The sequence below is a fragment of the Takifugu flavidus genome, chromosome 3, assembly GCF_003711565.1.
Source record: "Takifugu flavidus isolate HTHZ2018 chromosome 3, ASM371156v2, whole genome shotgun sequence".
NCBI classification, from domain to species: domain Eukaryota; kingdom Metazoa; phylum Chordata; class Actinopteri; order Tetraodontiformes; family Tetraodontidae; genus Takifugu; species Takifugu flavidus.
The window spans coordinates 2910858-2931028 of record NC_079522.1 but is presented as its reverse complement, the minus strand read 5'-3'; the positions used below and the strand labels follow the sequence as shown (position 1 = coordinate 2931028).

The window sequence follows — 20171 nt, the reverse complement described above, 5'->3', positions numbered from 1 at the left end:
GATCTGATTGTTCTGGTCGTTAACATGACGGTTGCGCCAAAGCTAAAGCGATTAGCATCTGCGTAGAGAAAACAAAGTGACGGATGTCGACGTGAGTTATTGTCTTTGTCCGTGAACAAATAACCAACGTAGTCGTTTGTTAGCCCGCTGACAGGAAACATAAATTCTGCAGAAACATAAACACGCAACTTTAATGACGGAACATAAACACCGTCGGCGCCGTTAGCGCCGCTGATTACGTGAAGATGAGGTCAACGGTCACTTTAACCCTGAAAAATGGCCGTAATATTAAACGAATGAGAACAAACCGATTTCTTCCATTAAGCTAGCGTAGCTTAGCCTGAAGGCGTTTTAATCATCATCACCGTTGCCTCGCATCAAGCGAAATGCTAACAGGAAGTGAGCAGAGGAGGCGGGACTTGAGTGTTATCCATCAAGAGCTGCTGGCGAAGGTTCGACCTGGACCGCGATGGACTTGACAGCTTCAAGCACGCTAACATCCTCCTGACAGGGTTGCGTCACCGCCGCCGCCGCCGCCGCCGCTGCCTGTTACGTTGACACGGCTGATGCTGAGCAGACGCCGCCTGTCAGTCCGTTAACAGCCAAGCGCTCATAAGTGGAACCTGGTTCTGTTCCCGGAGCGCTCCGAGGAGTTTGTCCCGCAGGTACCTGAGTCGTGGTCAGACAGGCGGCGGCGGCGGCGGCAGTAAACGGGTAATAACGGCGTGTTTAGCTCCAGACAAGAACGTAAACATGAGCGAACCAGACGATGACGAGGTCCGAGTCCCGGTCCAGATCCCGGGATCACGCGGCTCCTCTGGGAGCATTAAGCACCTTGTAAACAAGCCCGCCGTTAGCGCTCGTCACCGCCGCCGTTAGCCAGTCCTGTTCGCCGACCTTTGACCCCGCATGTTGTGTTTGGAGCAGAAGCTGGAACAAAAGTGGCTCCTGTGTCCGACCACCCCCCCCCCCCAGACACCGCTGCCAGCTAGCTCGCTGGACGCTACAAGACCCTTTTAACTAAATTACAGTTAAAAAAAATGACCCAAGCTAACGATGTCATCACCGAACACGGCGCCTAGCGGAGCCACAGGGTCACATGACCCAAAAAGAGCGTCTGGACGCTAAGCGTTGGCCAGTATCGTCAGTTACCGTGAGCCTTCCTTAGCATGCGCGGGTATTGTTAGTGTCAGACTGACGTATGCTAACTGAACGTTAGCGGTGGATCCGTATCTACGGACACCAGCAGCATCGTTTCAGGCGACTTGGCCGGAAAAATGAGCAGTTTTTCCAACAGCAAACGAGTCGTTTTCGCCAGATCGTTCCTGCGGCGGCGGCGATTCCTCCTTTAACGGCCACGAAAGGAAACATCAATGAAAACTTTCCTTTGTTCTTTCAGTCAAACGTCGTCTTTGCTAATTCAGAAGCACAAACAGCTTCTTTAGCGCCTCTGAATTCACGACCGTCTGCGGCGAGCTAAAGCTAAAGCAGACGCCGCCGCCGCGCCGGGCCGGGAGGATCGGAATCGGTCCCCGGGGACGGCGGGGCGAGAACCTGGCGTTGATTGGATGGAGATCGGGTTTCACCAGCTGCCCGCCCGGATTTGCTGGCAGCTTTAAGTGTCCGGAGCTGAACCGCCGCCAAGAGCGAGTCCAGAACCGGAGAGACGGCGTCTCTGGCACCAGCTCGCCGCTGCGCCGCTGAGCGATTACGCTCGTCCTGCGTTAGCAGCGCTACAAATCAAAGCTGCCCCCCCCCCCCAGGCAGGGTGTTACTGAAGCGCAGTAATGGAGTCGTCGCGGTAACGCGCTCGCCACATTGACCCGGGGACTAATAGCTTCAGCGCCGCCGCGCTCGTGGTCGACGGAGCCTGAAATTAAACCGTCCCGCCGCGGCGGCGGCGCCATCTTTCACCGCCGCTAGCTTTAGCATCATGGTAACGCACGTTTGAGGCGCGATTGTTGTAGGATCGGATTGATTTGGGGTGTAAAACCTGCACGTGAGCGTGCATGTGAGCGTGCACGTGGGCGTGCATGTGAGCGTGAGCGCCACCTCAGCAGGACGCGTCCGGGCCGCCTTGTTCAGCCAAGTTGGGTCTGGCACTGACTGTAAAAGTAGAAGAAATGGCAGAAAGGAGGCGCGTTAGCGGCACGTTAGCGGCGCATTAGCGGCGCGTTAGCGGCGCCAACCGGACCTGTTTTCAGCGAGGTCTTTAGGTTAGCTAACTCTGTGACATGCTAACACGTCTCGCGGCTCCGCTGCTTTAATGACTGGAACGCGTCGTAAAGTCTGCGCGATGCTTCATAAGCTACAATGCTAACGACGCAGGATAGCTTTTAAACGTAGCTTTAAAGCTGCTGCACGCTTCATGCTAACTCTGACACGCAGATGTTGACGGTAGCACTTAGCTAGCAGACGCGCTTTATTACCGTCTGGTGAATTACACGGAACCTTTGACACCTTTGGGTCGTTTCGGAGTTCTGGAGGCGAATGTTGGACTGAAACAGGATCCGGTTCTGTCTCCCAATCCGTCTCGGCTCCTGGGGGTGGCAGCCGGGTTATTTAGGTCCGGACCGCCGCCATCGTGATATCGTGAGTACGTGGAGGGGGCGGAGCTAACGGAGGCGGGAGAAGGTCTGAGAGCAGCTGCTCTGGTGGGAATGTCAGGACCCGGGTCAGGGGGCAGGGTCCGGCCCGGTCCACCATCCCGATGTTCTGGGGGTTCAGAAGGAATTCCGGATCGTTCCTCAGGAAAAAAACGAGTCCCTCTGAAAGGAAAACCACTTCCCGACGTTCCGAGTGCCGGGTGGACTGGCGGGTTTCTGGTTTCCGAGTTCTCCGAGCTGTCACCATGGCACCAGCTGCTCGCCGCGTGACTGGTGGGCGGGGTCACATTTCTGCCGCCACGGGCACCAACTCGCTGTTTTGACTCCATTTCTGTTCCCGATCCCGCGCCGCTCGCTCCAGAATGCAAACACGGAGCGTCGGGAGTCGTCCGGAGCGTCGGGAGTCGACCTCCGGGGGCTCGCAGCTGTCGCCACTGATCCCGGGTCAGCAAACACGTGTCAGCCGAGCTCGCCGCTCCGCCGGCCTGGTTTCACTTACAGCCGCTCGCGTGTGTTCGCGCCGCCGCTGGAGCGACATCAGAGGCGGCGGCGGCGAGCCGGAGGAACCGGAGCAGGACGCTCCGAGGCCGAGGCAGCCGGGAGTCGCACCTGTTACGAGAGCCTCTTCGAATTCCGTCATTACACACCATTCCCAAATAGGCCCGCTCCGACCGCACGGATCAGGCCGCCCCAACGGCTCCGTCAGTCATTTACATTTTATTTATAGACGAAGCTGCTGCCATGGCGACGGCGGGGTTACGCAACAGCCGCAGGTGCCGCGGGTGAGCTAACTGTAGCATTCGGGACGTCGGCGGGAATAAAGACGGAGCTGCGTCCACGTTAAGTCTGTTTGTTCCGCTCCAGTTCCATTTAGCCCAATATGCTAATCCCAGTTAGCGCCGCGCTAGCGTCATGTGACGCCGCAGGACCCCAGTGTTCCCAGTGAGACATACCAGTAGCACAAACCAGAGAAGTAGCTTAGCATCCCTCTGCTGGCTAGTGGGTTCGTAGGTGACGCGTTAAACCGGAGAAACAGCGACTTCTTCGGGATTCCGACTTTTTGCGCCGGGTTTCCGGTCCAGTTTCATCGCTGCGTTCACTGACACTAGGAAAGAAAAACTCTATCTCAGGTGTTTGATGCAGCTTAGCTTAGCACAAAGCCTGGAAATGTAGCGGAACCGCTCGGCTAATATCCCCAACGCGGCTGTTCCGCGACGCTACAACGCAAACAGAAACAGACCAAATGGCTCAATTAGCCGTTAGCTCACAGGCTGCAGCTAATCGGCAACACCTGGACGTGGACGCTGCCAGACCACAAAAATGGAGGGTGAGCAAAGCCAGCTGCTAGCTGCTGACGCGCTAACATCAGGATCAATTAGCAGCCAAAACCTTTCCATGAAGCAGCATTCTGGGGTAATTTCTTTGTTTTCTTTGTTGCATTTTAAGGCTAATAGCTGTTAGCTTTATATTGGTGAACCGTTAAGAAGCTAACGGCTAGCATCAGCACGTTAATAAATAATCGTAAGGCCTTAATAATCGATGGCCGGCGGTGGGAATTCTGACGGCGCCTGAATGTGTCGCGTGGTCCTCGTGTGGACGTTGTCCTTCAAACGTCCGTTTGTTTTGACGGAGACGCTCGAGCGGCGCCGGACACGTGGAATAAAGGGATAATAAACAGTGTTCGGAGCGTCGGAGCGTTCCCAGATGGAGCCGATCAGCTGTCACAACAGTCGTTCCCTGGAAAACGTTATTGTTTATTAATGATGTTTAAGGAGGGAAGGGGGGTTTGGGTGGGGGGGGGGGGTCTGTGTGTGTGTGGGGGGGGTCCTTGAGATTCCTGCTCCAGTTCAGATAACTGGGATTCTGGAGCAGCAGAACTATGTCAGGCCTCCTGTCACGAGTCGCTCGGATGGATCCGGACAGATGACTGAGGCCTGTAGCGCCCTAGCATAGAGCGCCCTAGCCTGTAGCGCCCTAGCATAGAGCGCCCTAGCCTGTAGCGCCCTAGCATAGAGCGCCCTAGCATAGAGCACCCTAGCATAGAGCTCCCTAGCATAGACCGCCCTAGCCTGTAGCGCCCTAGCATAGCGCGCCCTAGCATAGAGCACCCTAGCATAGAGCGCCCTAGCCTGTAGTGCCCTAGCCTGTAACGCCCTAGCCTGTATCGCCCTAGCCTGTATCGCCCTAGCCTGTATCGCCCTAGCCTGTAGCGCCTCCTGATCCAGGTTTTCCCTGGATCGGCCCCTGCAGTAGTCAGCCCCGAGGGCTAATCTGGGAAGTGTTCTTCTGTTTCCAGCTGTTCTTCTTCATGTCCTCTGATCAGGAAAATGCTCAAATATCACAGGTTTGGAACCCGAAGCCAACGGGGAAGCTAAGATGTTAGCAACGGTGCGTTTAAGGTGCGTGTCCTGCGTAATCCGGAGTCTCGGACATTTGGCGTTCAGGCAGGAATCAGCAGTAACGAAAAGCAGGAGGATGTGGAGACGAAACACCAGGGAAAATCTGTCCGAACCCAGAATTTATGGAGCTTCTCGGCAGCATCTGGAACGTTTACACGTAAACACGGGAAACATGGGAATGACCAGAACCAGCTGGATTCGGATCTGCTTCTTTACAGTCCGATTAAAGACGTGTGATTAGCTCGACTAGCTGACGCAGGTCTGTTCACCTTGGGATGACCTCTGACCTCTGGACTCAAACTGGGAACGTCGTCTGACTGTTAAAAGCCTCAACTTTATTCCCACATGGTGCCTAAAATTGGCCCAATTATGCAACAGTTAGCTTAGCTGAGTTTAAGATGAGGAACCGAACGTGTCCAGAGTCTCCGGCAGCAGCGCGGAACGTTGTTCTCATCAGGAACGTTGTTCCCGTCAGGAACATTGTTCTGTCCCATCAGGAACGTTGTTCCCGTCAGGAACGTTGTTCTGTCCCATCAGGAACATTGTTCCCGTCAGGAACGATTTTCTGTCCCGTCAGGAACGTTGTTCTGTCCCGTCAGGAACGTTGCTCTGTCCCATCAGGAACGATGTTCCCATCAGGAACGTTGTTCTGTCCCATCAGGAATGTTGTTCTGTCCCATCAGGAACGTTGTTCCCGTTGCTCTGAGAGTTTTGTTTTTGGAGAGTTTTGACTGCGGCTAACGTGAACCTGGAACGCCATGAAGTGGTGCCTGTTAACGGAAGCTAGCTCTGCTCCTCTCTCCTCCGCTAGCTCCAGCTACATAATTCCGTTGCCCTTCAGCTTCCCGTCCTTCCGTCCTCTAACGGCGTTCCTGTTGAATTAAAGATGACAGAAGTGCAGAAGTAGCGGTTTTACCAACGAACGGCGGCGCGGCGCTGAGTTAGCATCTCTGGACGGGGAGACGCTATTTAAATTCATAAAGCACATAAACGTTGGGATCAAAGTCCTGAGGAATGACACTCGGAAATGCTTTGAAGCTGCGAAGGAAACCGCCGAAGCGACGGCAGCCGTTAGCCGTTAGCCGCTAGCGTCTGTTTCACCTGGTGTTTTAACCAAAACTAGCTTAAACAAACAGACTCCGCCCCCGCGCCGCAGGAACGTTTGGGGCAATAAAACAGGAGATGCAGCTTCGGTTAGCTTAAAGCATCCAGATCTGGATGGAGGCTAAAGGAACCCGTCAGAACCGTCGATCAAACCCGGTTCAGAAGAATCTGTTTGTGTTTCTCTCGTCTCCAAGCGAGACGGAGCAGGTTGCCGGTCCAGCCTGGACCTGGACGGCGTTCCGGGCGTGCGTCCAGCAGGTTCTCCTGTTACCGCGGCGTCTTTGATGATGTCACTTTAATGACATCTCAAAGAGTTCAATCGTGTGCGAGGGGGTTAGCACTGCGCTAACGACTCTTCTCTCAGTGACCTTGTTTACATCAGACGCTAACTCGCTAACTCGCTACCTGACCTTCACCTCCAGGCTCCGCCCCCTTTCAGTCGTCCCCCCCCCCCACCTCTCCTTATCTGGTCGGGCCTAAATGATGCCACCTGTCAGTAAATTGCTAGCAGGAGGCCTAGCGCGGGCAGCTATGCGGGCTAAGGGAGTAATAGCCGCTGGCACGGCGAGCTATGCCTGGCGCTCACTGACTGATGCCCCCCCGTCAGCCGGCCGGGGGGGCATCAGCCGGCCGGGGGGGCATCAGCCGGCCGGAGGGGCAACGAGGCAGCAGCCTCTGGTCTCCGCAGGGCAGGTTGAGGCTAATCGATACATCAGGGTCGCGGCGCGACGGGTTAGCGTGGGACACTTGAAAGCACGCACGGCGTGGATGATGGGGTCAGAGGTCATCCCTCTGAAATAGCTGTGGTGAGTACCCCCCCCCCCCCCCGACATACCGCCGCCTCGCCATCAGACGCAGTTGTGGTGTCATGTGACGTCCTGAGGGCGTTTATTTTGAGACGGAGACATTTGAGCGAACGCTCTTTGATGTCCCAGCGGCTCGTTGGTGGCGCGTCTGCACCTCTGAGCTAACGCAGCTGTGGAAGCTAACAGGCTAACAGGCTAATGAAGATAAACAATTTGTTTCCACGCAACAGCGTCGCCACCAGAAGCTCCATGTAGCGTGTTCGCTAGGCCCGTGTCTTAGCTATCCCCAGTCATCCTTTGTTAGCATGAGCGACGTCGGAAAATAAGAAACGTCGGGCTAATTTAGCTCCTCCATCCAAGGAGAGAGACAACCAGAGGGCAAGAGTGGTGTTTTCCTCCAGGGTGAATGTGCTAATTACTGCTAGCGAGGCCCTGAAACGCGCCTGCTAACAGACGTAGCTTCAGTCTGAGCCGCGGTCCAGATTAATTAGCCATCAAGCGCTCCCCTGAGAACAAGCGTTGACCTTTACGGCATGAATGTTTCATGAGTTGCCTGCAGTTGCCGGTTCGATGTTCTCAGGTTGTTAGAAGACATTTTCATATTTATGAGGTTGTTTACGGATTTTTACGGATCCCCGTTGCGCTAATGAATTCTGCATGTTGCTGATCGCTGTTCGTAAAGGTGAATCTAAGAACGCTGATTTTTCCCTGGAACACCAGCTAACGGCGGCTTTGATGTCGCACGTTGCCCCTCTTGATCCCGTAATTGGATCCTGACGGCAGCGAATGCTAGGTGGGAACTCCCGCTGCTAGCGTTTCCCTTGTTCCCAGCGCCTGCCGAGGAGGCGGGAACCATCAGAGCCGGAACGCCGTTTTGATGAAGGTGGTTTTTATGATGCTAAAGCCCCAGAAAGTGAGCATTGTAGCATTAATAGCATCTTATTTCCGCCACCTTTCGGGATCTCTAAACGTGTAAACGATCAGGTAACAAGTGCAGAATGATCCCGGCCCCTTTCCGGACCTTCGGCACCTAAACTCCGCCTCTTTGGAGCTATTTTTTAGCAACATGCTAGGTTCAAATCGTTTGGCCTGTTTGTAAACTCGGAACACAACACGCTATCGTCTGCGTGTGAGCCGATGTTAGCATGTCGGATTCAGGTCTTGCCGACGTTGGAACTGAACCGGCACCTTTCAGGTCCAGCCTGAACGTTCCCGTTCCTCCGAGATCGAGCTTGGCTCAGCAGCGTCGTGTTTTGGTCCGAGAGAACAAAGCCGGCGCTAACTCATTAGCCGCGGTGCGGTTTGCCAGCCGGGGCAGTCATGCAGACGGGCGGCGGCTCGGACTGATGGGCTTTGTCACCTCGCATTAATCCCACGGACGATGAGCGGACTCAATTGGAGGCACCAGATTCCCGATGACCGGGATGCTCGCGTTGATGAGCGGCGCCCGCGCGGATCGCCCACATTCCCGATCCGTTGCGATTGAAGTTGACAGAAGAAAAGGCGAGTGTGATGGAGCCGCCATGGCAACAAAACAAGAGGCAGGAAATTAAAACCGGACTGGATTCATCAGCGGAGCTCCGGTCCGGCGTTCCCGCTTTACTGCGGAGCGTCACGTGACTTTGGCAGGTGATGTCGCTCCCCGTCGGATGGATCCTTTCGCAGTGACGAGCCGCTCGTTAGCTGTCGCGCTGCTGTTAGCTTGTTTTGCTGGAACGTCTCTTTTCCCGTTGACTTGCAAACGTCTTTCCGACGCTCCGCACAGAATTCCGGTTTCCTGTTTTTGATCCAGCGCAGCAGAAGAGAATCAGGAAGCTGTCAACACGATGAATGATTAGCAGCGAGGCTGCGAGCTCAGTGGCATCAGCAGATGGAGTCGGTGGTGCCGGTAACTCGGAGACGCGGGAATGAACCCGGGAGCCCGACTGGGATGAGAAAGTTGCCGTCGTGCTTCACTGGTTTTCCCATTTTCGTGTTCCAGGGTTGCGGCGCCGAACACGAGTCTTTTGTTGAAGGTTTCAGATTCCCACAGCAACCAGCCAGATGGTGAACGTTGCTAGAGTTGCAGCGTTGCTAAAGTTGCAGCGTTGCTAGAGTTGCAGCGTTGCTAGAGTTGCAGCGTTGCTAAAGTTGCAGCGTTGCTAAAGTTGCAGCGTTGCTAGAGTTGCAGCGTTGCTAGAGTTGCAGCGTTGTTAAAGTTGCAGCGTTGCTAAAGTTGCAGCGTTGCTAGAGTTGCAGCGTTGCTAAAGTTGCAGCGTTGCTAAAGTTGCAGCGTTGCTAAAGTTGCAGCGTTGCTAGAGTTGCAGCGTTGCTAGAGTTGCAGCGTTGCTAAAGTTGCAGCGTTGCTAGAGTTGCAGCGTTGCTAAAGTTGCAGCGTTGCTAGAGTTGCAGCGTTGCTAGAGTTGCAGCGTTGCTAGAGTTGCAGCGTTGCTAGAGTTGCCGCGTTGCTAAAGTTGCAGAGTTGTTAAAGTTGCTAAAGTTGCAGTGTTGCTACGCTCTCAGCTTCTGTAACCCAACACGCGTACAAACCTGCCCCCCCACGGGTTTAGCCGCGTAGCATCTGGCTACATTCCACCTGTTGTAGACGGGGGGGGGCACACGTGCGCTAGCAGGTTGAGGCATTAGCATGACAGCTCGTCATTGAGGCAACATCAACAGCACTTAGCTCCGCGGGCAGTTAGCGTCAAATGCTAGTCTTTAGCTCTGTGATTGTGTCTGTCAATAACTCAGAGTTGACCTCTGACCTCCCTGCGTGCACTCATTTAGCCCCGCCCCCTGCACACATCAAAGCATCAAAGGGGTCGTGACAGGGACGGGTGTGATGTCATCGGCGCTGATCCGGTCGGGATGAGCCGCTGATGGAATCATGGTTCCAGTGGCGCTGATGCGCCACAGATGTGGCGCCGCAGATGTGGGCGGAGCCAGCCGCTCGCTCGTCTGGGCCTCTCACGGTTCTGATGCGTCTGAGGGACCCGCGAGGCCGCCTCCCCTCATCCTGCGGGTCAAAGGTTCTGAATCCCACATCCTCCTCAATTAACGGGAGACTTCCTGTTTAGAAGGCTTCAAAGCCCCTCCCCCCAACCGAGGCCCCGCCCTCTGACTGCCAGGCTGGGGGGGTAGCTGGGGGGGATGGGGGGGGGGGTGAGTGAGGCCTTGTTGTCGCTCTGTTTACTGCATCTGGCTGTCTTTAGCATGCTAGCGTCTGTAGCGTCGCGCTTCAGTGAGAATAAAGGCCAGATGTTGTTGGTCTTTGATGATGTCATCCTCATTAGGATTCTTTTATCTCTGAAACATCAAAGCCACCAACAGAAGCAGCAGCGTGGGGGCTGCGGCTCTGCTGCTACGCTAACGTAGCTTGTGTTTTCACAGATGTTCGTCAGTCCAGCTTCCATGACTTAGCTTTTCACAGGCTAATGGACATTTATGTGCTACTTTGTCAGGCGGCTCAGACTTTGTGCCCCCCTCCTCTCTGGTTAGCCTCCTCCTTGGTTGGTCTCCTCCTTGGTTAGCCTCCTCCTTGGTTAGCCTCCTCTCTGGTTAGCCTCCTCCTTGGTTAGCCTCCTCCTTGGTTAGCCTCCTCTCTGGTTAGCCTCCACTCTGGTTAGCCTCCTCTCTGGTTAGCCTCCTCCTTGGTTAGCCTCCTCTCTGGTTAGCCTCCTCTCTGGTTAGCCTCCTCTCTGGTTAGCCTCCTCCTTGGTTAGCCGCCGCCCCTCCCGCCTGTAAACGAACCCCCCCGCTTCGTTCTGGCTGCTCTCAGATCTGCTCGCCGCGCCTTTGTTGTGGCGACAACATGTTGCTTTCTCCGTTTTTGTAGCGTGTAGCTTAGCGATGACCCGCTAATAGGAAGCACCCGTGTGGACGCTACGGGGACGTCCTGTTGGCGGCAGGAGAAGCTCCTCCTCTCTGCCCCCCCAGAGGTCACGGCTGGTTTTAATCAAGTCTGAGATATCGGCGTTAGCGCTGCGGCGGTGCTAATTAGCTTCCCGTGCGGTGGCCGGAGCCGGTGTATCAGGTGCACTCAAACGCCGGCAGACGCCATTTAGGTGATTTGTGGTCTTTGTTAGTGAGGTGCTATGCTAATGCTAGCTGAGGGATGATGCGGCTTCCTGCCAACGTTCCATCATGACGAGCTCATTTGAATAAATCAGGTTGACGCTTGTATATTTTTCTAACGGTTTGTTTCTGGATCGGCGTCTTCCTGGTTAGCGTTAGCATTAGCTTAAGCTACCGCTGTAGAAGCGTTAGCGTCGTCCCCACAGCCGAGATCGAAGCTTTTATTCGCTCTTTTCTCTGGGAAGAACAATTACGGCCCAGAATTGAAACGTCAGCTCGAGTTCCAGCTGCAGAAATTGGATTTCCGAACTTTTCCGGGTCAATCGACCGGGATATTGAAGGAACATCCGGAGTTTCTCAGAGAGAAACTTTGACTTTATCGGACGTCCAGCTGAAATTGCAAAATCCAAAAAGCTGCAGACGCATTTCTGAATTTCTGCCGTTCGGAACAGTTTTGTGAGGAATTCCAGCCGTCTTCTCCTGGTCCCCCCCCCCTTCTGCCCCCCCCCCCTGTCAGCACCTGTCAAAACGTCCGAAAACCAGAAGCTTGAAGTCAAAACAGTTCGTGACCTCGTCGCCACTCTGATGCGCTGGGAGCACCTGTCTGCCCCCCCCCCCACTGTGCCCCCCCCCCCCCCGACAGATCCCAGTTCGCATCCTCGCCTGACGTTGAGCAGAGGCAGCTCACCGTGGACAGAATTCCCACCCTTCATCTTTTTTCCTGGCAGCTGGAATAATGGAACATGTGGGGGGGGGGGGCACGGTCCCAGAAGGTTCTGGGTTTCGCTCCTTCGTGCGGTCCGGTCCGGCAGAACCCACCCAGGACTGCGAACAGCTCGGGAAGAAGCAGCCGCGGCGTCTCGGAGCGCCAGTCGGGACCGATCCGGTTTATGAGGTCACCGGCGTCGTTCCCATGAACACGCCGGTCGTTAGCGTGAAGGTTGGACGGGTCCACAGGGGGCGCCATTCCCTTCGCTGGGACGCTGATATCCTCAAACGGATTTACCGCCAATTAGCCAAAGACCGGAACGCCGAAGCGGGTTGGCGCCGTCGAACGTGGCGTCCCTTCAGATGAGGGGCGGAGCTTCAGCACAGGATGTCATCGGTGCTGAATCGGATCCAGAACACCAGCGGAGGATCTCCTGCTGATCTGGACCACCTTCTTCCCTCCAGACTGAAGGTTCTGCAGGTCCGACAAGCTTCCTCGCGCTTCCTCGCGCTTCCTGGTGCGTCTCCGTTCTGGAAGGTTCTGGCTGGATGTGAGCAGTCGTGTGTGGTCCAGCTCGTGTTCCTCAGACGAGCGTTTGGAACCTCGGTGACGGTCCGGGTCTGTTCGTGGGCCAGATCTGATCCCGGAGGTCTTCGGCTCCTCTCGACTCGTCCCTGTCCGGATCCCGTCCTCAGCCGCTGCGTCATTAGCCGTTAGCCGTTAGCCGCGGCGCTCCCCGCTCGCTGTGGTTGGCGTGCGGGTCAAGCGAGCGGCACTAATTGGACGCTGCGTCTCCTGGTGATTTATGCCGGGACGGGACGGATCCGCAGGCCTGATCTCCTGATCTCCCTCATCAGGGGAGACGTAAGAGGAGACGATTGTCCGGATTCATGGAAAACTCGCTTCATTCGCGCCGTCGGCGGAGCGTTTCGAGCTGTTCCCGTTCTGTCGTTCGGAATCTCACAATAACAACGTGATTCCGTCCTGTGGAGGAACATCCTGCTGTCCGACTGGTTCGGTCCAAGTCTCGCTGGGAAGATGGTCTGGAAAGGGATGGATTCATCCGCTGAGCAGATCTGACTCGGGCTAATCGCTAACACACAGATCAAAGGAAGCCAGGAGCCTCCGATTGGCTCTTTGACAGTTGGAACGTTCCGGAACTGGAGGAAAATATGAAATCGCTGTGTTTGTCCAGAAATCCGTCTTTTAAATCCAGCGATGACATTTTTATCTTCTGATTTGAGCTTTAAAACGTCCGTGAAATCAGATCAGTTTAGATATAAAAGTGGAGCCGCCGCTCGACGTCTGCGGTAAACCAGTTAAACCGGTTAAACTAGTTTAGCCAGTTAAACGGGTTAGATCAGTTAAACCAGTGTAACCAGTTAGACCAGCAGCCTCAGGAGAACCGGGACTGGTCCGGGTGTCACAACAGCCAGAACTGGCCTGAAAGGTGAGACCCGGAGCGGTCCCGAGAGGCCCCGCCCCCCCGGCTGACCTTTGACATGGTCACTTTGACTGACGTGTGAGGAGAAACGGGACGCTAACGAGCTAACGCTGAGAAAACACTCTTTGTTGTTTTTACCAGGAAATGGGGAGAAATCCTGGCGACGTTCCCGTAACCTCGGGCCCGCTAACGCCTGATTGTTGTTGAAAGGGTTAGCATGACCGCGGCTAAATGTTCTCATGTCGGGAGGTTCCCGAGCTAACCGTGTGGTAGCTACGCTAGAAAACGCTCCTTTGTGTTTCTTTCATTTCCTGAGTGCTTCCTGTTGACGACGGCCGTCGCTACCTGCTAATTAGCTTCTCCTGTCTGGTGGCGTCGGCAGCGACTCCAGAACAGGAACTCGGATCACTTTGTCAAATAAAAGTGGCTTCGTTAGTGGAACGAAGGGCTGAGGGGGCGTGTGTGTGCACGTGTGTGTGCACGTGTGTGTGTGCACATGTGTGTGCACGTGTGTGTGTGCACTCTGACAGGAAAGACTGACTGAGGTTTTATTTGAAGGGAATTCTGGGTTCCCTGTTCTGTCCGTTTGATGCAGGTTCTGGTGCCGCCTGGGAGAGGGGAGGGGCCCTCAGATGGCGTTCCGGCTGGCGTTGACACTCTGTTTGGGTTTCCACTCGGAACGTGAAACATTCCCGCGCCGCTCGTCTCCTCGCTGGTTTGTGACGACATGATGAGTTTGAGACGTTCCTAATCTGTTTTCCTGGTTCGGGTCCAGATGTTCCCGTTCGGATCATGTTGAAACGTAACGCGGGACATCAATCCTGACCAGAGAGGAGCGACGTGTGTTACCATGACAACGCCTGGTCAGGTTAGCATCGGTGACCCTCGGCGGACCTCCGCGGTTCTGATCCGAACAAGTCAATAATCCGTCAATAATCTCGTTAACTTCCTTCGGAGACAGTCGGCCTCCTCGTTGATCAGTTAGCACCGCGGCTAATTACTCTCCGCTAGTCCCACCCCCATCCTCCCTTCATCGTCTCCAGACCTCCTGGATTTGGGTCCAGATCCGGACTCACACCTCCGGACTTTCAGCAAGTTTTCCTCCCATTCCTGAGCGTGTTTTCTGGAACGCTGGCTGGAAATTCAATAAGGCGAGTTGCCTCCGCGGCGGGATTGTGTTGGGAATGAAATCAGGTTTCATTTATCTGGTGGTTCTGCAGGCTGCAGGACCTGGACCTGGACCTGGACCAGGACCAGGACCTGGACCAGGACCTGGACCAGGACCTGGACCAGGACCTGGACCGGACAGGAACCATTCATTCCCACTGTCACAATTAAGGATTCCGGGCGTAGAAGCCCCTCACAGGCTTCCGTAGGAGAGGTTTCTGACTGAGCCGATCGATTTCCGACCTCTGCCGGTCCGGGAGCGTGTGAGGCGTTCGTGTGTCTCTGCAGCCAGAGGAAAACACATTGATCTTTGGAAGTGATGAAAAGACTCCCGGAGAGGCTCCGTTTGTCTCCCTGCAGCTCTGACGGATCCGATGATCCCGTTTTTCTCTGTGAAAAACCTTTTTGTTGTCAAATATCTGTTTTTAGCGGGAATGATTCCCGTAATCGGGACTAACCTCTGAAAACGACCTGAAACGGGAAAATTCCAAGAATAAAAACGGGAGAATATTTAGGGCCCGGGCTAGCATAGCTAGCATCTTAACGTTAGCTGGTTAGCAGTAGCTAACAATTAAAATTAGGAAACAATTGAAAAGCTTTGATTCCGCTTCATGAAGCAGCAGCTGGATCCGGAGCGTCCGGAGAACCGGCACGGGTCTGTTTGACGGCTTCTTCTGTCTTTAGTTCTGTCTGGAAAAGTTTGAGGAAGTTCAGGGATTAGGAGGAGTTGAGCAGGTCAGACGTTACGACAAGGACTTCCTGTCCCGGAGACAGGGCGCCGGATCAGCGGTTCAAGGGGACTCCGGGTTTTTGTCTCCACAAAAGCCGCTGAGCGACCTCGAGGGGCGGCCGAGACAAAGTCCAGGACTCTCTCGCTCTCATCTGTTCCCGCTATTCCCGACATGAATGGTTCTGTCCGGAAACACGGAAGCACATTTTCAGTTGTTCTTACCCCGGCGGAGCTCTTGGATCCCGGAGAAGCCGGTGGGATAAATCAGGAGCAGGCGGCGTATTAGCGCGCGGGGACGCTAACTCACCTCTTCTTTGGGGGGGGAACATGATTTAAAGCCAGACGAAGATCCCTGCATGCTAACGTTGGCTAATGCTTTAACTCTCCCTCCTGTTGCCGCGGCTTCCCACTATAGACGACGATGGGATGTTGTGTCCCAGCATTCCCTGTGAGAGCCGGCGGTCCTTCGCAGGTGCTTCATGTCGGAACATTTATCGTCCGTCATCTCGAGTTTCTTGAGTCTCTAATAAAACAACTTAGCGAAAGACTTCGTTTCTCCACAGGAGACCAATTAAAGAGCTCTGGTTTTACTGGAACGTCGCGGTTCTGGAGGAAAGTGAAGTTCCAGACTCCGTGCGGAGCGCGTCTGTGCTTCGTCAGGAGCTAGCGCCGTTAGCGACAACAAGCGCGGTGACATTTCCCCACGAGCCCGACTGTAAACTTGTGGTCCCATTTACATTTTTCCGCTGGACACTGGACCCAGTGTTCCACAAATTAGCATTTGTGCCGTGATTTATTCATCTCCATGCGTAGCACCGAGGCGCTGGGATCGGGACCGTCCGTCTCTGCCAGATGTCCCCACAAAAATGTTCTCGTAAAGAAACAAACGCTCGCGGAGCAGAGAGTCGCCGACCTGCATCGCGGTCGGTGTTGCCAGCTTTAATAAACTCCACGTTCCCTGTCGGGGATCGAATGAACCGTCTGAAACTCGTCTGGAGCTTCTGGAATACCTGGAATGTTTCAATGCTACACAGAAAATGCTAATAGATGCCTGAGAAGCCATGAAGAGCCTGAGGTAGGCTAGGTTGCTAAGGCTACATTGAGCACCGTAACAACAGAAGTAGATAAACTTGTTTCCATGCTTTTGTTTCGTTAGCTTGGCTGATAGCTTTGAAGCTAAGGCTAGCTAAACTCCGGGACCTTTCCAGCATGTTTGTGAACCAGAAACGTAACTCCAGGTTCACTTGAACTGGTTCCATACATCAAAGCTCCAGGACGAGAAGCTTGACAGGAGACGGCTCAGGTCACATGGTCCAGGGTCACATGACACCCGGACGGCCTTTTAGCTTAACGAGCAACGCTCGACGCTGCTGACGTCCCCGATTTAATGAGGTTATGGTCTGAATGTTGTTGAGCCATTAAGTGGGTTTCTCTCCATCTTTGGCGCAGCGGTTTGGGCAAGCTAGCATGCTAACGATGCCAGTGGCTACATCCTGATTTAGCCCACGTTAGCATGAGATGAGGCCGCGCCAGCAGCTCTCAACGATTCCTTCTGGGCACCAACGTTTGGGAGCTTCCGTCCAGGCGTCCAAATATTTAAAACTTTAGATCCAGAAACGAGTCAAACAGTCGTCGACGTTCCGGGTCTCCGGCGACGCCTCGCTTGAAGTGCTTCCATCCCGGAACGCCGAGAAGCCACAGAATCCCAGAACCTTCCCGCTAGCTCTCGGCCGGCCGCCCGGCGCCGCTGACCCTCGTCATCAGACAGACCCGCCGGTCCTGCTGGCATTGGGCTGAGAACGGTCCTGGGTCGCCACGTCGGGGGGGCAGAGAACATTCCGGAGTGAACGAGGAGGACGAAAACCACTTCTGTTCCTCTTGGATCCTCCAAAAACAAACGCAGGCAGGAAAAGTCCCGTCAGCTGCCGCGAGAGTCCGACTCCACCTGTGGTCGCACCGTTCCCCGGCGCCGGACCTTCTCCTGGACCGGCCCCAAAGGGAACAGAGTCGCTTCCAGGACTGCTAGCATAAAGCTCCTGTGTGTTGCCCGGCTAACACGAGGGGAGCCTCCGGCAGGAAGTTAGCATAGCTGGATTTAGCAAGATGCTAATTTTATCGCTATTGTGAGATGATTTGGGGTCATTTGTTCCGCCACGGTGCTGATCCAGATCTGGTTCCACGGTCCTGCTCCAGATCTGGTTCCACGATCCTGCTCCAGATCTGGTCCCACGGTGCTGATCCAGATCTGGTTCCACGGTGCTCTTGGGGTCAGAAGCTCATTTGCATAACAACCACGTTGTTGCCGCGGGCGACAGGAGAACCCGAGGAGGGTCGGAATGTTGAGTGGAAAGAAGCGTCTTCCTAACGTGGACGGACACCCGGAGGTGCTGCTCCATCCGGACCTCCGGAGCCGGCGCTGGCGTGCTAATGCTAGCTGGCGTCAACTTGAAAGTGTTTGGGATCCAAAGGCAATAAAGTTTATTTCTGTGAAAGTCAAACACAACAACGATGAAACGACCGACTGTCGGATCTGCTTTTATTCCAGGACCTCCGGGAAAGCGAGGAAGACGAGGCCGCAACGGAGAGCCCGGTACGTATATTTATGAGTGTGTGTCAGTAAATCCTCCAGCACTCAACAACCGTGTGTGTGTGGGGGGGGGTCGGTGTGTGTGTGTGTGTGTGGGGGGGGGGGGGGTCGGGGTGTGTGTGTGTGTGTGTGGGGGGAGTCGGTGTGTGTGTGTGTGGGGGGGGGGCAGCTCATAGATGTGTAATTTGTGGTGTCCGCTTGGACCAAAGACCAGATTTTCCAGGAGGAAACCAGGAGATGGAGTAAAGATGATCCGGAGTGAGGTCCGTGGGGGGGGGGGGGGGGCTTTCTGACCCCCCCAGCTTGAGTTATGAGCAGGCGGCCTCAAATTTAGCCTCATTTGTGGGGGGGCTCAGTCGGACCTGGAGGTTCTGCCGGGCTAAAAGGCTAAACGGAGAAAAGTCACCTGTTGCCGTGGAAATGGCAGCAAAGCATGATGGGAGCGAGCTGAAGGGCCCGGGCGGCGTTCTGCGGCGTCAGCCCCCCACACCCCCGGGTTCCCTCTTAAGTGTTCTGGGCATCTCTAATTCATGACCCCCCAGGGATGAAAGCACCGTGCACGCAGAGGGAACGTGTGGCAGTGAAGGCAGCACGCCGCCGCCGCCGCCGCCGCCGCCGCCGCGCCGCTCGGTGGACGTCCCTCCTGGTGCCTGAGCAGAATAGGAGGATTGATGTTGCCCCCCCCCCCCCCAAAAAAGTCTTTAAAGTTTAATTTTTCGTGCCTTTATGCTGTGCTGAGTGCGCTCCTGTGAGGCGGCGCCGCCCCCGCCATCGTAAACGCCGCAGCTGCTTTAGCGATCCGACCAGTTCAAGGACGCGGGACCTGGAAAGGCTCTGGGTCCAGCTGGGGGGGTCCAGCTGGGGGGGTCCAGCTGGGGGGGTCCAGCTGGGGGGGTCCAGAGGTGATTTACAGGCTTTGGGGGCCCTTTGAGCGGCGGTAATTGGGGGGAAAGACGAGCGCCACCTCACAAAACGGGGGGGGGGGGGTTAACAAGCTCTTGTAGCGGTGAAACCGGAGCCGCTCGTAAACCTGGAATATGATGTTCAGGAATGCTGCTTCTAAATATACAGGTGGGAAGCGCTGGTGTGGAATGTCTGAGGCCGGCGTGCCAGCGAAGGCATCGTCTGTCGGGAGCTAACCAACGTTCTTCTCTCTCTTCCAGGACCTCCTGTAAGTATCCCGGCTCCGCCCCTTCGGACCTCTGAGGTAACACACTTCCTGCCAGAACCCACTCTGGACCCCTCTGTTAGCCTGGGGATGCTAATGAGGGGATGCTAATGAGGTCCCAGGTGGAGAATCAGGAAGTCCATCAACGCCACCGTTTGGATTTAGTCTTTAGATTCCCAAACCATTGGAATTGGATGTCCAAGAGCGGAACGGCCAGTTTAAACCCGAGGTCGGGACCAGATTCCCGTTAGCGCCTCAGCTGGCGCCGTGACCTCATCGGCGCTGAGGAACGGCGGTCACGGAGCGGGAACGAGGGCGTCCCAATCAAAGCCCCTCAGCCAGATCTGCGGTGCGTTCGCTGGCGTTCCGACATGGAAACGCGGTTTGGTGCTCCCGCTTTTTCCTCCTCGTTGCCCCTGGAAACGGAGCCGCTGCAGGTCGGACAGCTGGATCCTCTGGCTCCTCCTCCTCTCTCCGTAGGAACGCGTCCAGCCGAGCGCCGCCACTGGGTTTGCCTGCTCCATTTAGCACCGCTCAAGCGTAAAACACCAAGCCGGCGGCGGCGCTCCAGCTCCGCCCCCTCCAACGCCATCGCGACCACGGCCGTCATCAAGACGATACAGGGCCCAGAGGCGGCCCGCTCCGGCTCCCCGGCCGGTTCTCTTGGTTCCGTGTCCGTTCCCACCTGTTCCACCGGTGCAGGTGGAGGATGGAGAATCATGCTGGGTCCGGATCCCGAGGAGTTCCTCAGACCTGGACCCTCAGATCTGGGCCCTCAGACCTGGCCCTTAGACCTGGACCCTCAGACCTGGACCCTCAGACCTGGGCCCTCAGACCTGGACCTTCAGACCTGGACCCTCAGACCTGGACCCTCAGACCTGGACCCTCAGACCTGGGCCCTCAGACCTGGACCCTCAGACCTGGACCCTCAGACCTGGACCCTCAGACCTGGACCTTCAGACCTGGACCATCAGACCTGGACCTTCAGACCTGGACCTTCAGACCTGGACCATCAGACCTGGACCCTCAGACCTGGACCTTCAGACCTGGTCCCTCAGACCTGGACCTTCAGACCTGGACCTCCAGACCTGGTCCCTCAGACCTGGACCCTCAGACCTGGACCCTCAGACCTGGACCTCCAGTTTGGATCCTTGAGTCCTTCTGATCAGGAGCTGAAACCACAGAAGAGAAACAAGCGCTTCATACACACACACACACACACACACACACACACACACACACACACACACACACAGACGCACACACACACACACAGTCATTTTCTGCTGGCTAATTGTGGACCTGGGTGGATTATGGGAAACAGATGACATTCCCAGGTCCGTCTCCAGTGCGGTTCCCCCCCCAACCACCATTATTGTTGCTGCTCTGATCACTCAC

At 55.5% G+C, this 20171-nt stretch overlaps 1 protein-coding gene and 2 long non-coding RNA genes across 19 annotated transcripts in view; 2 read left to right on the top strand and 1 right to left on the bottom strand.

The window, feature by feature from the left end:
* LOC130522071 (collagen alpha-1(XXV) chain) overlaps positions 1-20171 on the top strand; it is a 50402-nt gene that overhangs the window by 6027 nt on the left and 24204 nt on the right. For all 17 annotated transcript variants that reach the window (XM_057026054.1, XM_057026057.1, XM_057026051.1 and 14 more), the window contains exons 3-4: positions 17564-17608; positions 18769-18776. In XM_057026054.1, coding sequence (XP_056882034.1) covers positions 17564-17608; positions 18769-18776 — 53 coding nt within the window. The remainder of the gene's footprint in view (positions 1-17563; positions 17609-18768; positions 18777-20171) is intronic.
* On the top strand, positions 10312-14711 carry LOC130522088 (uncharacterized). Its single transcript, XR_008949541.1, has 2 exons — positions 10312-11863; positions 11909-14711. It is a non-coding gene; the product is annotated as an uncharacterized LOC130522088 (long non-coding RNA).
* Positions 19200-20038, bottom strand: LOC130522089 (uncharacterized). The gene is made up of 3 exons (XR_008949542.1): positions 19910-20038; positions 19610-19847; positions 19200-19540 (listed from the first exon to the last, which is right to left on the bottom strand). It is a non-coding gene; the product is annotated as an uncharacterized LOC130522089 (long non-coding RNA).